We start from the raw sequence: 20,762 nt of genomic DNA on the forward strand, positions 1-20,762 counted from the left end.
GATTTGTCATGTTAAGAATAGCCTGGAATTGACTACTTTCCTTACGTTTTCTTCTTTAGCCCTTCTTTTGAGTATTTTATTGAGCCTGAAGTTTCACATTTATCTATGCAATTTGTGTCCTGTTTCATAGTCCTTTCAAATGCATATATTAGTCTTTTGTGACGTTCTGCTATTGTTTTCTCACATGTCAGAATGTTGTCAACATATATTTCAATAGGTTCATTTTCTTCAAATAATATGCAGCACTTCTTAGCGAAAAATCTCAGGAGTATATTTTAAGCCAAAGAAAGTCTGTGAAAGTACTACATTCTGCAAAGTGCATTGGAAGTGGCTTGCTTTGAACTTCTCTTATCCAAGGAGATTTGTAAGAACAAGGCAAATACATTAAAATAGTTAAAAGGTTAAAATGTACCATTTCAGGGAAAGATTTCCTTTTTAACAATCTATTTACTTCCCTTAGATCAAACACAAACTGAATAATGCAGCCTTACTTTCAATGTCAGTAGCACCTCTCAGATGGCCTTTTCTATTCTTTCACTTTGCTTGTTACTCAATAGTTGAGTTTCTCTTTGAGCTTCTGTCTTATGACCTGAAGACTATTTCTGGGGTACAGATTTCTAAATGAACAGGTTCTGTGGCCAGTGTGCCCATACCATTTAAAGGCTTCTACATTACCCTTTCTGGGTGAAGGCCTGTGATCACCCAATTCCCATGTGCAGTATGTCTTAAACAATGGGCACCAAGATGTCCACACAGGACAGTTCTGTCCAGAATTTTTCCGTCTTCTCTGCCCCTCCTTAGGAGCCCATACCTCTCTGGCATCTGTATTAAGAGTTTAATGCACATTTTGAGTTGATGGGGATAAGAATTCAGCTGTTTAAATTCTGTATCTTGGGAGCATGCTCTCTACTGGAGATATGCTGGCTGACCAGAAGTCTTGTCCTCTAGTTTCTTTTTCCATCTCCTTTGAAATGTCAAGCCTGTTTGAGCCTGGGGAGTGCACAGCAGTACCTACACCAGCACTTCTGAGGGCTTGGCTACTTCTGCTGTCAAGGGTAAGGCAGCTACTGGTCAAGCTAGCAGGAGCTGAGCTAAGAGGGCCTGGAAGATCTTGATGTAGCTGAGGAAAGTAGTGATTATTCTCAAAGAAGTAACTGTGCTAAGTAACACAGCCAAATAGAGGCCATACAGAGATCAGACAGAGATGATGTGTCTGTAAACATCATTTACAGGGAGAAGACTAAAGGGTCAGATGGGAAACCCTCCAGCTGGAGCATGCGCTACCTTAGAGTGAGTGAAATCTCCTCCTATCCTATCTGTAACAGTGGCACCTCAATACAGATATCCTGTCATATTATACTGAGCAAAGAAATGACATGAATGAATTTTCCATCTTTTTATTCGATTCAAGTGAATAGAAATATATGTACAAACACATACGAAAGCACACTTGGAACTATCAATAAAAGAATTAGTGTCTCAAGGCCAGTATGGTATTTGTGAAATTATTTATTTAAAGCGTGAAATGCTTAATCTATGCAAACAACAGTTATATGCTCAGATTTCCTCTCCCATCAAGTACTAAGTAATATGCACATGCCAGAAGATTAAATCAAATATGTATTAGAAACCACGCTTCTGATTTGCATTATTTCAAACTAAAAATATACTGGAATTTGAGAGAGGTTTTTTCCTCCTAGGAATTTGCACTATAATTTACTAGAGCAATTTCATGAGATATGTAAGAAATGCATATCAACAAGATGCTCTGCATACTGCAGAATATTATTTGATTTGACCATTCTTATTTTTTGCTGAGTGGAGAATGTGACAGCAAGCCAAATGAGAACAATGTGTAAAGAAAGGAAATTACAACACATATAGAATGAGATAGCTAATGTGTTAAGAAAAATCAGTGAGGCTTATACAATTACAATGAAGAAAAATAAATAGCAGGAAGGAAATAAACTCATGAATAAGGACAGAAAATAATGAGTTTAAAATGACTAATCTAGCTGCTGTTTTAATTAGGCTTAAGGAAAATGACAATGAGGTACATAGGCATCCAAAAAGTATTGAAGGACATTGTAAATATAGCTGCTGATATAAGAGAAGGAAATGAAACATAGAAATGAGCAAATAGACAAATAATGTCAAAGATGTAAACTGTTAAACATAGACAGGAAATGGAAATTTATGTTTTGCATGTAAAAAAAAAATTTGGGAGGTCCTTTAGGGCTGAAATAACTAACAAGTCCACATAAAGAGAGAGGATGAGTAGGATTCTGTGTGTATTTCTATGAGAATGTGAGGATTGAAATCAACAAAATCATTCCAGCCTAAATTTTCCATCAAGCAGCAGTGAGAGGGTTCCAGTGAAGAATAAAAAAAATCACTAACAGTATCTCCGTTTCCATTTATTTTCTTCCGTAACTTTTAGATATCAGATCTCAGATGCACTTTCAGTTCCAGAGATTTTATTTTTTTCTTGATAACTTAGGAAGATAAACAGGTTGTTTGTTCTTTATCCCAGAAGCCATGTCTCTCTTGGAATATTGGAAGCTTTTATCTGCCTGTAATATCTGGACTCCACTTTCAGACACATGTCCAAAATGAGTTTCCATTGCATACACTATATACCAGAGGGCTGTGCTGCCATTCAGATGGGCCTTGACAATCTGTAGAGCTAGGCAGAGAAAAACCTCTTGAAGTTCAAAGAGAAGTGTAGAGTCCTGCATCGAGGGAGGAATAACCCCATGCACCGGTAGAGGCTGGGGGGCTGACCTGCAGAGCTCTCTCAGCTCTGCGGAGAAGGTCCTGGGGGTCCTGGTGGACAAGTCAATCGTAAGCATCAATGTCTCATCGTAACCAAGAAGGCCGATGGTATCCTGGGGTACTTTAGGAAGAGCATTGCCTGCAGGGCCAGGGAGATGATCCTTCCCTTGTACTTAGCCCTGGGGAGGCTGCAGCTGGAGTACTATGTCCTGTTCTGGCTCCCCAATACAAGAGACATATGAAGCTACTACAGGGAGTCCAGCAAAGGGCTCCTGAAATGATGAAGGGACTAGAGCATCTCTCCTATGAGGAAATGCTGAGAGAGCTGGGACTATTCAGCCTGGAGAAGAGAAGACTGAGGAGGAGCTTATCAGTGTGTGTAAGTATGTGAGGGGAGGCAGTCGAGAGGACGGGACCAGACTCTTCTCAGTGGTGCCCAGCAATAGGACAAGAGGCAATTGGCACAAACTGAAACACAGGAAATTCCATCTGAATATGAGGAAAAAACTTTTTTACTGTGAGGGTGACTAAGCACTGACACAGGTTGCCCAGAGAGCTGGTGGAGTCTCCATCCCTACAGATATTCAAAAACCGTCTGACATGATCCTATGCAACATGCTCTAGGTGTTTGGACTAGATGATCTCCAGACGTCCCTTCCAACCTTACCGATTCTGTGATTAAAATGTTGAACAATTAGGACTTTAGTTACACACTGAAGAGAAGCATATTTCCTATCTTTCTGGTCTACAAAGCTGTGATCAGTTCGTAGGACCGGTCATAGGACCTAAGCTGCTTGGTACTACTCTGAAGATGCAAAGCAAAGATTTTGTACTGTCAATGCAGTACAGAGTAGGGGGTTGCACTTGTATACTTTGCTTGAAGATATTTTGCTATTTGTGCACAGATTTGCTGGGCAATCAATATGAGCAAACTGCAATAAAATACTAGTTTTTGATGGCTCTCATTTCATATCTGTACTTGACTTACTAAGTATGCTTCTATGTTCTTGGCGGGGAGGAGAAGAGTAGAGTTGCCGTTTTATGCATTCGTGCTTTAGGGGTTATTTGGTATTTTATTCAGTTCTAGTTCCTGAAGGCAAGCAAATGAACTAGAATCTTCATTTCTATTTAACAAGAAAATATTTGTTTAACTATTATGATTTCAGAGAAAGCTTGAAAAAGAAATAGGTAACATACGAAGACTCTAAAAGGTCTCTGAAAATAATGTATTTTGTAGTAAAGTCTCTGAAAATAATGTATTTTGTAGTATCTTTTAATTTGTAAACCTATCCTGCAATTTTTTTGGTTTGTGCTTATCAGATATGTGGGTTATTGGTAATGCAAAAATTCACAGAAATAATCTGCTTGAATAGGATGTGAAAAAATGACAATAAATAGGTTAAATATCCAATTCTTTCTGAAATACTTTTATCACAGACATGTCATGTCCTCAGCTACTATGCGTTAGAACAGAAGTAGAAGAGAAAGAAAAGGTTATTGTTATATCATAAGTAACTTTCCTCACCTCAGTTTCTGAGGTAGTAAAAAAGAATATTGTTTTCCTGATCTTTGTTTTTGTTTTTAACAAATGAGAAAATAGAAATTTCTCTGCTAAGCAGCTACTGACCAGTGAGGCCTAGTATTGGTTGGTTTACATTGAGGAGAAGGTGGGTGGTAAAAAATGGTATGGGAGAGGAGAAAGCAGCAGCCTATCCACTTCCATTATTTTTAAATGGGCACATTGGCTTTAAATGAGCTCATGTTTCACTACTACAATAGCAACAAGGGCTGGTTAATTAGGCTGTGGGATTTCATAAAAACAAAAAGAAAAGATAAAATGAATCTGTCCCTATGTAGCTTCGTTGCTTTTATTTTTATTTTCTTTTAAGGAAAAAAAGAAAAGCTTCTACAGAAAAGGCTGTCAAATTAACACTGGTATGTGTTTCTCTGGGGATTTCCTGAATATATGATTTTAAAAGGTTATCTTATTAAACCAATTCCCATCAGACCCCTACCTGTCAAACCCTCCCTAGCAAATAATCCTTGCTATTCCTGGCCACTGATTAGAGAGTCATATAATAGAGAAATGGCTCTCCTCTCTTTGGCTCTGCAGATTTAGAGTCCTGAGGTAAAGACTTCCCCACCAGAGTAATGGAAACTGGCGTAGCAAATATTACTTTTATTGTCTGCTAATTCCTTTACTTTCCCCCAAAACACTTTCTTACCTTCCTGTTTTCTTGGTTGGCATACATATGACTATAATTTGGCAGAAGGTAGTCTTTTGGGAGTTTGATATTTCAGGTCCACCCTGATGACAGCTTCACTTCTCCTATTCTCTGTGCAAAAATATAGTTTCCTAGTTCTAGCTCAGTGAAAGCATTATGATGTTCTAGCACTTATGTTTTTATCATTCAAATTTTACATCTCCTTGACCAGCACTGGATCAAGTTCTACCTTTTATTAAACAAATTTGTTTATATTTTTAATCTAGAATGTGAATATGCATTTATTATAAGACCAATGGTAGCAAATGGGCAAACACACAAAATTAATACATCTGTTAGAATTCAAGTGTCTTTTAGCACTGTTAAGCTTGATATTAATACAGCAAAGGAAATAAATAATAATATTCTTATAATGCTCTCATTCTTTATATTAGGTCAGTTTTGCAGGAACAGCTCTTTTCCTCCTCTGTCAAAATTGTATAGTTCCCATTAACACAATACCAGTTTTTCACAGTTAGCTCTTTTTAACAAATGTTCTGGTTTGCTGTATTTCAGTGGGGATTAAAATGCAGTTTCCAATGTGCAAGCACCTGCTGTGCCTATGAAGATACTGGCTGTCATTCAAAAATTAATAACTATCAAAAATTCTCTTTCTCTTCATGTAGCTAGCGAAGCATTTTATGTTTCTCTATCATTTATATCATGGCAAGATCTAGATGCCTTCATCAGATGAATCCCCATTGGTTAGACAAAGGGGAAGGGTGGAGAGGGTGCAATGTAGAAAGGAAAAGTAACTGGGGAGATAACAAATGAGATGGGAAAGAGAAAAGGACGGGGTGGCAAGGGGGTGCTTGGCCACATACAGATGACAGCGCTGCATCGCAGAGTGGGAGACGTACAGACAAGTGTCACAGGATGCAGACTGACTGGCTAAAAGAGTTTGTTCCCATTTCCGTTTACATGTATTCTCTTTTTGGTTACCAGAGGCTTCACATCTGCACAGTTCCCTCCCTCCTCCCCCCTCCCTGTCATGATAACAACTACAGAGTGAAGAGTAGCGAACAAAGTTTAAAAATACATGACTATTCCAAAACTAATTAGTAAACAAAGGCTGATTATAAATAAGGGTTTGTTCGCTTAAGAACTGTATTTTGACTCTGATTTCAGTAAAAAATAGCTGCAGTTCATAAAGATGCTGTAAAAATAAGCCATTGATGTTTATTGCTGTTCTTTCCATCAGTTTTGTTTCCTAAATGTTATTAAAGTAGGGTTTGAGGTTAAATATTTTTCCTTTCTTACAACTGGAAATAGGAGCAATACCTATTGGATGGATTATGAATTATTTATATTACAGATAGCATTCTCTTCCCCATACTAATTTGCTTCTTCCCCTCCATTTCTCCTCCTCCCCATCAGCTATAATATCTTCCAGAAAATTATAGTATCACTGATACATCTGCTCCTAATACTCTTCTTGAAAACTTGCAAAATATCTCCACAGTAGCATTCTTTCTAAACAGTTGTGTGCTTTGCCTGTCATGGACCTTTGGAAAGCTAAATGATGAAAGTGACCTTACTCCTAGCCTCATATTCCTGCCTTTCTCTAACTGAGCAGTGTTTACCAACGGAGCTATCTCATTTGCTTTCTGTTGTGTTATTCAGATGAGTAAGTGCTATCAGAACAAAGTTAGAGAATTCAATATCAATACTATAGTACTCACTAAAGATGAGTCATTTGCTCCATATAGAATAGATGATCCCCCAGGCAGAAATGACTCAGGCTACTGTAAGACCTTCCTCCATAGGCAATTTCACCTATGCACGTTAAGTCTGTCCATTCTTTAGTTCTGAGCAGGGATGGCAATAAAGAACATTAGTGCATCAGGAAGGAAATGGATGAGAAGGTAGAGGACTAAGAACATCGGGAGAAGGTAAAATGCACCCTGCAAAACTAAAAACTATTTTTCTTTCTAAAACAGCAGGAAACACCTGAAAGTGCTGTGTCTGTTTGACTTTCAATCCCACCACAGGTTTCTCCTGAGGTAGCGCCAACTGTGCAGTCTCTCTTTACTCACAACTCACGGGTCATAATACACAAAATCTGTAGAGCTCTTTATCTAGCTCTGTCCTCTCCAGCAGTTTTTCTTCTTTCATCTCTTCTGTCTTTTTGCGAGCAGCAGTCCCTCTTGTATCCAAACTATTCAAAGCTTCAATCTATTCTTCTGCCATTTGCACCACAACAGTATTTTTTTCTGAAGAAGCTATTTTCATCTTTTTTTTCTCACTTCTACTTTTTTTAATGCGAATATGACTTATCTTGAAGAAGGTAGGTTTTATCAATTTTTCAATGGATGAATACAAGGGAATAGTTTGTATTTTTAATGTTTCTGAAGAACTAACTGCTTTTTATGCGTTCTCATCAATATGGATTTTAAGTTTTTGCTGTTAGACTTCATTGCTAGAGGTAGACTCAATTTAGTTTCTTTGAGGTGGATTCTTAACTCTCTGCATACCATTCAGCCATAAAATAAAAGGAAATAATAAAATTGGGGACTTTTCAACTTCTCCATGGTTTTGGATTTCCTTTTACTTATGACCATCAGAAAATGCTAAATGTCCCAGTTTGTTGTCCTGGTGGTCATTCTCTTGTCAGTCTGCCTAAATACAGCATGTTTCTGGTATGTATGTTTTACGTATAGAACAGAAACATTCAGAAAGTACTGTTTCCTGTTTCCATTTAAGAGACTTTAATATCACTTTGAAGAGCTGCAAGTAGAAAGAGAAGCTCCAGCTGTGGCATTAGTCAGCTCTTGGATGAATACTGCCAGATGTTTTGCAGACCATTTGTTGCATCAGTGAACTTGTTTTCCTCTGACCTCACGTGCACAGAGCTGAAGCAACTCTGTGACGATCCAGTTTTTCTTTAGTATGCTTTATCCAGTTATTAATCATTTTCTGTTAAGATACGCAAACATTAAGAATGGCTACCTAATTCCTATGAAAGGTTTGGTATGTTTTGTGGATTTTCTCTTTGCCCATGTGTGCTCTAGTGCTGTTATTTGGTCTTTCCTCTTTCACTTTTCCTTGCCCATAAATGCAGCAGTTTTACTCTAAGAAAGATTCGGCACTATGTCCTTCAATTTTCTTTATTTACTTTCTACTACTGCATGAAACAAATTGACAGTAATCTTTCCTGTGTGCATCCATAGCTACTCCTTTCCCCTGGGTGGGAAAGCAATGTGTAATAGAAATATTTGTGAGTGAAAATGGAAAGTGTTTCTCTCTCACTGTGTCATACAAGAGGAAAGGCTCCATACACACTCTTTCCTAATTGTGCTCTTCTTGTGCAAAAGCCAGACAAAATCCAGTTCTATTTTAAAGAAGCTTACCTCTGTTCTCCATTCGAAAGTTGTGACACCATTGCTAAGCAATAATATTTGATCCTAGGAACACTTTGATTGTTTCAAGGTCAATAGATTAATAAAATATAGAAGAGGTTTTGACTTAATAGTTAGAAACTTCAAGTTATAGCAGCAGATTTGTTGACTCTCTGGTTATCTGTGACTTGGACTTTCCATAATGCCCTTAAGACAAATACAAATTACCTGAAGAGAGACTAGGTGGATGACACAGCTTGCTGAGAGTTGTAAACGGAATTACTAGGGTAAAATATTTTTTAAAAAGCTTATTCAGAGTCCTGTTCCGGGTGGACTAGGAGAGCTCTAGGAGTCCTTTCTGACCTAAAGTATTCTACAATCCAGTAAACAAAAGGCAAGATCATGCCAAAGCGTAACACCTACATCAGAAGCCAAGTCCCCATCCTTTCACAGGAAGGATAGGTGTTAAGGGGAGATAAAAGATTCCAACTATCTCAGAGAGCAAACTTACTGATCTGTAGAAAAGTAAGTTGTCTGAAGGATGGAGAGGTGGGATTCCTGTAGGATCGCCCATATAAAGAAGCCGTATCATCAGCTGCTCACTAAAACTAAAGCCTAAACTCCTACATCTGCTGTTTAAAATGATGGATACTCGCAAGATTCAGAAGTGTTGCTACCAAACATGTTTTTTTTTATTATCTCTTTAATCATTTTTTGTAAACGCTCTGATTTGTTTGTATAAACGAGAGAAGAAATGAAAAATTATTGTAGCATCAGTGAGTCACTTGTGGGCCAACAGCTTGGCCCATCCTCAGCCCATCCCAGCCCTGTGGTGGTGCCCGATGCCCCGGGGCTGGGGCTGCCCTGGGACCCTACCCCTTCGGGACCAGCTCTGGTGGCCAGCCCTGGCCCAGCCTTCCCCTGCCAGCAGCCTTTGCCAGTACTGGCCCTGGGGAGCCGCCACTACTGTTGCATCCTGCCGCTCAACCTGGAATGGCCAAAGGCCCTCGATGTCACATCGGAGTCTGAATTGCTCAGAAAAATGCTGCAAGTAATTGTTGACAAATATTACAGGTACCTAAGAGTATATACAGGATGTATGTTAAAATTCTAATTGAAATCACTAATGAACCAAGCATTCTGAGGCATTGCATGTAACCATTACACTCTGATCATTTGCCTCTGTTAAGTTTCTTTGTTAAAACCATGGAAACATTTGCAACAAGCACAGATGTAATAACAAACATGGTGCCCGTGTTTGTGCAGAGTATTTCTAGTTCACAGGTGACCAAAGTTACTGATTTACAGACATGTCTGCTTGCTGAGTTGAAGCATTTCCACTGTCTCCCAAAATTCATCATAAAGCAAGCATGCAGAAGCAACAAAAAATGTTCACCTATGTATTTCATCTTGTCTTGTCCTTCTCATGCCAGTAAGAAACTGGCTTGTGTTAGCTTGAAAAGGCGTAGGTTAAGAAAATTCTTCAGGGAGAAAGATCTCCTCTGCCATACACACACACATCAGTCATCAAATAACAGCTTCATTGTCAGGGTGCAATGTGTGAACTCACACTTGGAATGGATTCTGTGCATCCTTACTGACTCAGGAATTTAAAGAATAAATCCACAAAGCACTCTTGCTACTACCAAGAAAACGTCTAATATTAGAAAAGATCTCCATACCTATTGCCTAGGACAATTCTGATTTAAATGTAGCTTGGAGTCTTGAAGGAAACAGCTTCTCTTTCCGTCGCCAGCACAGATTTGACGAAGAATGAATCTTTATTTTATCAGTCTTGGGAGTTAATCTGATTACCTTGTGCATTTATTTGGCAATTTGGTAATTTAAATGCTTTGAAGTACTGCGTCCCTACCAATTATGACTTTGATTGTTGCATTTTTTTGTATTCTTACTTAGTCTAATGAAATGTCAGTACTTCATTCAATTGTACATTTACTTAGTTATAGCATGGCTTACTTTGCCCATTGAATATGGGCAAGGTATACGATGTTACTTTACTTTTGCAATTGTAAGCATTGCCCAAGTACCTATAAGAATACACATAGTTTTGCATGATTTTGGCAAACACTCTGCTCTTTTCTAAATGTACATCTGTTCTTCGCGCAATGTTGTTAATTTTATAACAAATTTGTGATTTTTACTCTTTTTTTATAATAGCTTCAATGCATTTTTGATTAGCATAACTTACAATGAAACCTGTAGCTTTTAGAATTTCTTGACTGACATTATTACTCGGTCAAACACATGGATAAGTCTGTATATTAGTCAATTTTTTCTAGAAGAAAATGATTCAGCAAGTACTTTTTCTAGAGAGTCAGGCTACCACACTGCTGGCTGCAAGCTCTATTTTTAAGTATACCCCTCACTATAGCTTCCCTAGGTCTTGATGCTGCAAAATGAGGTTCCTGTGGAATGTACTGTAACGCATGCTGGTGAGAGCCTGTGTATGAACCTTTTATTTACATCAAAGAGTATCTTTGTGTCTGAAGAGTGTCTGAAGCCAGCTAGCGTGAGTAACTCTTTAACGAGTGAGTGAGAAATTTACAATCTAGTCTTTGGTAAGAAGCATTTAAACAAGATGGCACATTTCAGTTGTTCCTCTGAGCAGGATACCTGTGCATTTTCCAATATTTTCTGGGCATATATAGATTGGATATCCAAAAGACTTCTGCTCTCTGCAGTAATTCTGAGTGATAAGAACAAACAAAATTGAGGAGCAGGGGTTATATCACCTGGGTGATAATGGGCTAAGCTTGGTTAGGACAAGCATATGATTGTACCTAGAATTCTTGTTTTACATTTGTTCAACTACAGGAATAAACATTTATAACTTTAAGAAAGCCAAAAGTGTAGAAGAATAAATCAGTAATATTTTTTTATGCTTTTGATGTGCTTTAAAATAGTTGCTTGGGTCAGGTATAATAATATTCCCTGAAATAAGTGATTTATTAGAAAAGAAACATTATTCAAGGCATTATACCTTTTTCACATTCAGTAAGTGCTTATGAACACATTGCTTAATTTTCAGGTGAATTCATTATTCAAATTACTAATCAGTTTCTTGGTTTATAAGTGGTCTGTTCATTGAAGACACTATGCAATGTTGTGTTAGTAGATATCCAAGTCAATTTATTTTACTTTATTAATTCTGTGAAAGTTTTAAAGCATTACTTAATTCACTCACTGGAAGATTTACATGCTTAGGCGATCCACTAAAATAATATGATTTGGATATTTCCAAGCAAGGGAGGAGACAGAGCCAAGTCTTCACTTATTCCCTGCACCTGCCGGTCCATTTCTAGTCAGTTTTCTCTCTGTAAGGTCTCCCTCTTCTGAAACCTTCAGACATGGCCCCAACACTGGAGTAGTTTGCAGGCTGGAGCATGGGTAGAAGGCACTCTATTTCCCTTTATCCCTGTGCTTGGTTGTGCAGAACAGACTTCAGTCAGTGAGACTTTCAAGCAGGATGGAATTCCTACCTGGAATATTGCTTATATGCATCCTCCCTGAAAAGGGTCTGCAGGCTCAAGCTTTTTGTGGCAGAAACTATCCTTTATTACCTGTAAGCACTCCTCAGTGGAGCATCCTTGCACATAATCTGCAGCAGAGCTGCAACAAAGGGTTAAAAAAATTCCTCAGGAGCTGGCAGAGAGAATCAAAGGTAAAACTCTCTATTTTCAAATTTAGTATTATTAATAAGATGTTAAAAATCTTGGATTCAACTACCCATACTGGACCCAGGAGCACCTTCAATGACCCTCAGTGCTAAGATCAAGACTTCCCATTTGTGTATGCATGTATAGAACTGCCCCCCCCTACACACACATGCCTTCTTTTGGAAAAGAGATTGCACATTTGTGATGCTTCACATTGTGAATTTCAAATATGCAGAGCAAGGATTCAGTTCTCTTGACAGGCTGGGGTGGAATCATGTGTACACCTTGTAAAAACTCAGCTATTGCCTTAGAGAATATATGTATGATTGCTGATTTTCCAAGATACGCACCATTGTGTACCCTTGAGAATGATAAAACCTTTCCTGCATAAAAGCAGCAACCACGCTTACAAAAAGCTGTACATGTCAACCGTGTCAAGAATTTTCACAGCAAAGCCTCCCCAAGATCATGCCTTCACGATAGACAGTTAAATTACGTTATGCAAATTCCATGCAAATATATGCACTGCATATGATAATTAAAACCTTCCTAAATAGATATTTACAAAATAGACAATCCATCATGGTCCATGAGGTTATAATCTACATTTTTCAAATGAACAGTGCAAAAACTCTGAAAATTCAAAAACAAAAATGAATGATAATCATCTGAAACATAATGACCTATCATTTATCAATTTAAGTTCTTTACAGTGTGTCATTCATTCAAAAAAATATCCACTGATTTTCTAACTAGAGAGTGGAAGTCCTCACCAACAGTTTGTGCTGGCATAAAATACAAAAGCTAATGCACTTGTGGGCCTTCACTAATCATGGACACGAAGTGAAAAATTCCACATGCAGTTTTATGGAACAGAACCTGACATGAAGAGAAAATTTACCAAGAAGTATGACTAAGTACTCACAGAAAGGGAGTGAACTTTTTTGGACTTCATTGTTCTATTTCACTTCGAAAATGGCACCTCTTGTAGGACATTAGAGTTCATACTGCGATGGGTACACATACAGCTGTCACAGAGGGAGCACAGTGGATCATACCAGACACTTCCTGGAATCCACTGGTGCTCTCTAGCTCAGGACTCGTCCAGCCCATGTCCTGACCATATCTGACATGTTCTTGAGCCTGTAGACCGTGCCAGAGTGCCCACAGCAGCATATTAGCACTGCATGAGTTACAAGTCTAAAATCCGTAACTACACATTCTGGCAGCAAATGCTCCTTAGTCGCTCCTTTTCTACCTGATGATGGGGAGATGGTCAAGATAGCTGTCTTCTCCCTCCCTCTTGCTTTTCACTGCTTTCCAAGGAGGAACTTCAGTGGTTTTCTCCTCCTGCATCCAGTTCTTCAGGCTGATATTTTCATGATCATTTCAGCTGATTTGAATCTGGATTGTCCCATGAAAGTCAACATCTAGGAAAAATCTAAAGGCTGGAATTCAAGGTACATTTGAGCTCAGCACAGTTTGTGGGAAAGGGAGTGGAGATGAATCCCATAGTATCCTGTGACACCTTCTGTAAGAGGTGGGCAGTTTGGAAGAGTGCTAACTCCTGCTTATCTCCACCTATGGCTACAGGAACAAAAACACTGGCATATTTACCCCTTTTCTCTTTTAGTCGACAAGCTTTAGTAAACTCCTCATTCTGAGTCTTCTGGTTTTGAGCAGGTTGGTCAAAATCTGGAGCTCAGCAAATTCCAGATTATAGCATGACAACATACAGCCCTCCAGCCTGAAATTGCCAGCAGTGGAATATAGGTTTATCTTTATTCATGGGGCTAATCTTAATAAGATAACCAGGATTACTCACATATATAGAGGTAAGGCTGTACTTACGGGTTTGGAACTGAGGAAGGCTGTATTGCTTTTCAAGGCAAGTAGATAGTGCTGGTGATTTAGCTGAATGACTAAATGCAAAAGTGAGTGTCCTTTTGTGTCTTTGGTTTAATATAATGCTCATTAACAACAATTTTCAGCATTTTTCAGGTTTCTCTTTGCCAGTTGCTGACTCATGAATTCTGGACAGTCTCCATTTTCTTTCTAGGGGGTCTTTTGTGTGAACATGTACTATATGGGTGTGGAATATTTTTGATATAATTCTTCTCTGCCAGAGAATACTTCCATCCTCCTTCTCAATGAGCTAATTTTTTATTCTCTTTTCAGTTTATCAGGCTGGTGAAATAAAGATTAAAAAAAAAAAAGCTTTTTTTTTTTTTTTTAATCTACTATCAGAAGAGGGTTTCTGAGCAGCCACTTACAGTGTTTTTTTTTTTTGCAGATTACTCAGGGTCTGGTTCTGCTACCTTTGTTCATATCAAGTAGTAATAAGATACATCGATTTTTTGTTGGAGCTGCCTGGTAAATTTTCTCACCTGCTACACTGATACTTTCTGGATTGGTCTCATGCTGGGCTCTGAATCTCCATACATTCTGTCAGAATAGCACACACGAGACCATTAAAATTGTATTCCTGCATGCAGACATGAGAATCCATGCTGGATTTTCCAGTTGGGCATTATCAGAGGAGATTTTTATAAACAGCTAGAGAAACAGAAGTCACAGGCTTCCTGCTCTGACTAGCTATCCAGAACACTGGCATTAATCAAAACCAAGCTACAGATAGTTTAAACTCCACTTATCACTACTTTGGGATTTGTAGCATTTTCAAACATCTCTCAGTCATCACTCAGAAAAGTGGTTTTGCAAAAAGGCACTTTCTAAATAAAATGTCAAAATATTCCTGAATATTATCACTTTGCTTTAAAATAAAGATACTGACATAAATAACAGAATGGCCTTGGCACTTTATCTAATGTTATTTTTTTTTTTTGAGCGATGCTGTCCTCAAATTTAAATCTATTAGAAGTTTAATAGCACAGCAGTCCATCTGGCAGCCTTGAGAGCAATGGCAAGAAGGCATCCAGAAACATGCACTGCAGGAGTGCAAGCAAAGTATATTGACAGGTGCTTTAGTTTTGTGGAAAGGAGAGATAGGCAAGAATATGGACTCCGATCCGCCTGAGCAGGACTGCACATCTGCAGGAACCTCTGTGCACCAGCTCTTGGAGGTCTGAAACTAACATTCCTGATCTAAATAGGCATAACTCCATGTAACACTGTTAAACTGAGTGAAAAATATCCCGTAGCACTGGATCAGAAGCCATCCAAAAAGAGCTGAAATTATGTTAGTATATCTGATTTATTTGGCTTTATAATAACATCTGCTCTAGGTAGAAGACTATCGCAAAAGTAATTCATTTAGCATTTATAAAGGGCTTTTCACTCTTAATTTCTTATAAGGCATGGACCAAGACTGTAGAAGGCAACCGATTTAGATTCTTGTGTTTGAAGGTCTGCATCACTGGTAACTCTGTTAAATCCCTCAGCATTAACGACTGTTTTCTTAAGATGTTTGTGTTGGTGACTATGCTTTTTTTTTTTTCCTGATGTACTGGCCAAGACGCATAAAACACATAAAAAAGTGCAAGGATCAAATTGCAAGTTGCAGGACTTACATTTTCTTTACCTGTGAAAGGATGATATCTCCCACAAAAATCATGGAGCAGCTTCCAAGTGTTCTCCATAAACAATAGCATGTTTTCTTTTCTCTTGTTTGTTTGCCTGTTTGGGAAAAGCATCTGGAAAAACAATGATCTTAGTCCTGTACTGGGGAGCAGAGTAGAACTGCAACTGCACCATTTAGAGTTAAAGTCCTGAAGAGATGAAAATAGACTGCTTGACTGCTGGTTGTCTCATCAGCCCTTGTGAAAAGCAGCTGACAGTGTTCATGTTTGGAAGAGAAGAGGAAATTGGAAATCCATTATACTTCTCCTGGTATTTTAGTCACAAGAATGTCTGTGACTGGAGTTCAAAAAACATAGTGAGCCTAAGGTGTTTTTGCTACAATTCAGAAATGTCTGGTGTCATACATCGTCAGGATAGTGAATTGGTTAAGAAAATAAATTGCTTCATTTATTCAAACTCAGTCTGTATTAATGGGTAATAGGACTACTGAAGCTTGATGAGGTAACTCCATGTTTTTTTTTCCTTTTTGCCTGACTCCTGTTTATGACTGAATGCCAGTATTTGGGTTTGGCTTTGTGAGTGCGGCCACCAGATTTGGACTTGGACTGAGAGTAGCTTGCAGAAAATTAGTGACCACTATGACTGCAATAAACACCACGAAACTGTAATGAAAGCAGCTGGTTCTTTCTCTGCTAACAGTGAACAGAGTGGTGGTTGGTTTGACGCCCACACACTAGTCCCTCCCTCACTGCTTTTGTCTTAACATTATAAACACCCTCACAGAGCTTCAGATCAACTGTTGCACAAGATACCAGCTGTGTTTCAAGGCTAGACTGTGGCAAAAACACACTAGGGAAGGTCATCAAGGAAGGCAGCTCAGGCAGTGGATGTTGGGCCACCTTGCTGTGCCCATAAGCAGCTCTGCTATTTCAGGCATGAGTTCATGAAATCTGCAGTAAAGGCACATGGGAGAGACGCACAAACAACATTTAACTTTACTTGCCACTCAGTGTGATAAAAAAGGGAAAGTAGGTGGAAAGTACTAGATTCTGACAATAAAGAAATAATATGCACTGCCTTTTAATGAGATTTCATTTTTCCCTTTGTATCAGCTATTGGTTTTATGATTGTATCGCTGATGTGCCCACTATCATCTGACCTTTAATATCATGATTTTGCTCAGCATAGAAATGTCAAAATTTTTAACATTGTCTTCTGGTATGCTATTCATTCATTCATATAGCGCTAATGATGCACATTGTTCAGTCAATGTTTTGCACACAATAAAAAAGAAATTAATCAGAGATTATAAAAAGATCTTAGGTCTCCAGTAATTGTCTTACCACCACTGCTTGTTAAACTACTCAGGCTCCTTAGGGCAGCTTTCAGCACTGCCAGGAATCTGCAGCTACTGGGATGTCACAGATCCCCTACAAGACCAGAGGGAGACTCTCTTTTGCTCCTTGACTTTACTGGAAGTACAGCAAAGCTCCTGTACTAACTCCAGAACAGATGAACATTTTTTTTTCCTGATTCCAGTGCCTTTTCTTCACATTTGGTTGGACACTTGGCTTTTTAGGCAGTTTTAACTATTTGAGGAAGCTGAAGAGAAAAGAAACAAACAAAAAAAAATATTTGTGGGCTAGAAAGAAACAAAGAAACATGAAATGACAGTCTGTGTTCCAATGTAGGCGAGCTTATCCGTCAGCTACACTCAAAGAACTTAAAGTGCATTTTGTTTCACCTCTGCAGAAAAGCTCTGCTTCATCTTCAGAGTTAATGTGGCACTCTTCCAAGCCAAACTTGCAGGGGCAAGGAAATAAACCATTTGAATGTTTGTCTGATAGGAATCCCAGCACTAGAGAAACTACCTCCTTTCTAGAAAGTCTTGTAAAAAATGACCTGATTCACTTAATCTTTTTGACTCAGTAATGTTTCTACTAATGCAACATTCTTCTAATGTTGCAAGCCATAAACCTTGTGACATATAATGAAGTAATCTAGCAATTAGAAGTCAATTATTGATGCTGAAAGTGACCTCTTGCTTGTTTTCCCCCCACACAAGAAGAAATAAATATTGTCTTTTGCTCCTCTTTTCTAGTTCATGACTTGAACTATGAGGAATTTAAAAAACTGTTTCTCCTGGTTTGATATTTGTAAGGTTAGCTAGATTGTGGTGTAATACGAGGTAGCAGTAAGGGTGCACTGTGCATCTTACTAGTTGCCCAGAGCCTGAGGGCAAGCGGAGCAGGAAGCAGGAATGGACAAACTGTGGCTTTGGAGCTGTGTGCACGTGTGGCAGTCAGTTCAGCTGCAGCTGTCAGGTCAAGGCTGTGCCGCAGGATTGTCAGTAGGGCTGCACTGCTACAAAGGCAGCGCTTGGGTAAGCCACGTCACTGCATGTGGGAGGAAATGAGCCAGTAGCTGCTGCTGGGTTGGGTTCATACTGGCAGAGTCACTCTGGGATGCAGCCTCGTGTAGCCCCAGTCTGCCATGGAACTCTCAAGCCATTGCTGTCTCCCTCCTGTGAGCTTCTCCCTGCGCCTCCGCCCCTGCACCTCCGCCTGCTCTCAGCTCGCGCACTGCATGTGAGGTGCAACGTGCATGTGCGTGTGTCTAACGCTGCTTACCTACAGGAAGACTTTAGGCAGTGGCTTGTAAGCTCAGAAAGTTTGCCCGCTCCTGCTGCAAGGCCTTTGCAAGAGGGGGATGAAGGTGCCATGCAGTGCTATCTTAAAGTACAGCTTTGTGGGTCCCAAGACCCAGGCTGAAAGGAACTGGTAGATAGCTGGTGGGACATCCCATATCTTATGACCTCATGTAATAAAGGCTTGGGTCCAGTGTCCCATATGAAAAATATTCAGTACATGGCCTTTCCCGCATTTTCATGGAGACCTACTATTTTTTTCCAGGTGCCAGTAGTGCAGATTCTAGAAATTCAGAAACGCAGCAGTTTTAACATGAATGCCAGCTGTTCAGTTTGGAGGCTGGGGGCCTGAGATTCACACACACACCATGCATAGTCACTCCACACTTGTTTGACTGGCACTGTGATAGAACTTGCTATTTCAAATCTTGTCTATTTTCCATTTTGGAGGTCCTGTTACCTCTATGCTGATTGCCTCATGAATGAATGTCCTCAGCTGGTATGGACTACAACCCTATGCTCTTCTCAAGGCACTGTGTAAGACACTTCTAATATGGAACTTCTTTCAGTCTGTCTGGTGTTCAGGATGATGTGTGAAGAGCCAGTTTTGGATGAAACACAGATTTTTGTTTTAGCAGTCAACGGCATTTTTCCTCTAGAGCTCTTTGCTGCTGAAAGTATTTCATCTGTCTGCTTTTCACAGTCCCGCTACCGCTGGTTTGATGCCGAATGGATACAGCTACATCAGAGACACCAAAACAATCTATTTCTTTCGTGATATGACCAGCATATCAGAATTAAGCATAGGCTGACTTATATTTGCACTTAAAGCAGACCATAATACCACTGCGCTTAGGAGACCCTAATAAGAATCGAAGAATGACACTAAATCAATGGACTTCTAGTTAAAAAAACTAAACTAAAACTCAGATGCTAAGCCCAAAGGACTTTATTCAGGCCTGTTAAAATAGATTTTGATCAACTAATATGCTCAGAAAAGATTTTTATCTTCAGGAGGCACACTTTAAGAGTGCCTCTGTCCTTTGGCATGACTGGCTTAGATATACAACTGAATAAACAAAAAAAATGGATGAACACAAAAGTACAATAGAAAATCCACTGTTCATTAAAAAGAGTATGTTTTCATGCATCTCTTATAGTGCAAGAATAGTAGCGGTTTTATTTTTATTTAAAGCGGTTTATTCAATTTTATCAATTATTCTTATTATACTCTCCCCAATATGATGCATTTCTCAGTTTATGTTTAATCTGAATTACTCTTCTAGCTGTAAGTTCCATGCATGCTGAGATGTCTTCTGCAAAACACCTAGAATTCTGGTTTGATTTCCTTTCCATCAATATTAATTCTTTCAGTTTCTACCCCTTACAGGATAGCCTAAAAAAGGCAGAATCTCCTCAGTCATAAAGACGTCACCTCTTTCCAGGGGGACAAAGACAGATCTTCTTCATTCTAGATGAGTTAATGAAAGCTCAGCATGAGATCAGTCAGACTTGCTCATTACAACAGTCTCCGTCACTGTTCTTTCTTCTTTCTTTCTCTCTGCCTGAATTTTAAATGTGCCTGCAATGTGCTTTAGGTTTCCCTACATTTCTAAGGGTACTGGCCTGCCTTTGGCTAGCTGCTTTTTCAAAACAAGCTTCCTGTCTCTATATAACAGGTTTTTCCTCTTTTCAGTGATGGCTGGGCAGACAGAGATGAAGTCATTGAAGGTTATGAACCTGAAGCAAATGGAGGCATCACTATCAAACTGCAGTCTCCAGAGGTCTTGTCATTTGATGACTACTATCTGAAGCTGCGGCTGGACACCAACACCCGCAACCCCTGGTTCCCCGAGTTCTGGCAGCACAGATTTCAGTGCCGCATCCCGGGGCACCCACTGGAGAACCTCAACTTCCAGAAGAACTGCACTGGTAACTTCTCAACTGTTTTCCCATTTCAGCCTGTACTCTGGTGAAAATTTGTCTCCATGGGCTTGGAGGCACATTTTTTTTGTTCATTTTTTTTTTTCAAGTGTATAAATCACTGGTGAAATGTGCCAACCTCAAACCATGTAGACTTAAATCCCAACTCTGGGAGGAGTATGTCTCCTGCTGGCTGCACAGCCTCCTGTCAATACGCTCTCTGTCACCAGAGCGACTTGTTCCCCTCTAAGGATTTAGGGCTATGCTGAGGCTGACAAGAATGTCTGAGATTTCAATATGAATGCTTGACCCTGGTGGCCAAGTTATTCAATATCCAGAGAGCTTAAAAATCACAAGTATTTTTACACTTTGAAATCTAGACCTGGAAAAGGTCTGTACCTCAAACCACAGCCAAATAAAAAGCCTTGTCCTTAGTTTAGTAAATGCATGGGTAAAAACAGATAAAAAACAAGAAATGAATCTTTCTGGTCCAGCTGACCAAAAATAGGTAACAATTAAATTTTAATGAAAATAGGAAAACATTTAAACATTTTTTTTGATGTCAATTTTCTGACATATAATAATCAGGAAATTTATT

General features: G+C 39.1%; 1 protein-coding gene across 3 annotated transcripts in view; it reads left to right on the plus strand.

Moving 5' to 3' along the window:
- Positions 1–20,762, plus strand: part of GRM1 (glutamate metabotropic receptor 1) — a 188,197-nt gene that overhangs the window by 101,877 nt on the left and 65,558 nt on the right. For all 3 annotated transcript variants that reach the window (XM_062573714.1, XM_062573715.1, XM_062573716.1), the window contains exon 3: positions 19,938–20,173. In XM_062573714.1, coding sequence (XP_062429698.1) covers positions 19,938–20,173 — 236 coding nt within the window. The remainder of the gene's footprint in view (positions 1–19,937; positions 20,174–20,762) is intronic.

Source organism: Rhea pennata, chromosome 3 (genome assembly GCF_028389875.1).
Source record: "Rhea pennata isolate bPtePen1 chromosome 3, bPtePen1.pri, whole genome shotgun sequence".
Taxonomy (NCBI): domain Eukaryota; kingdom Metazoa; phylum Chordata; class Aves; order Rheiformes; family Rheidae; genus Rhea; species Rhea pennata.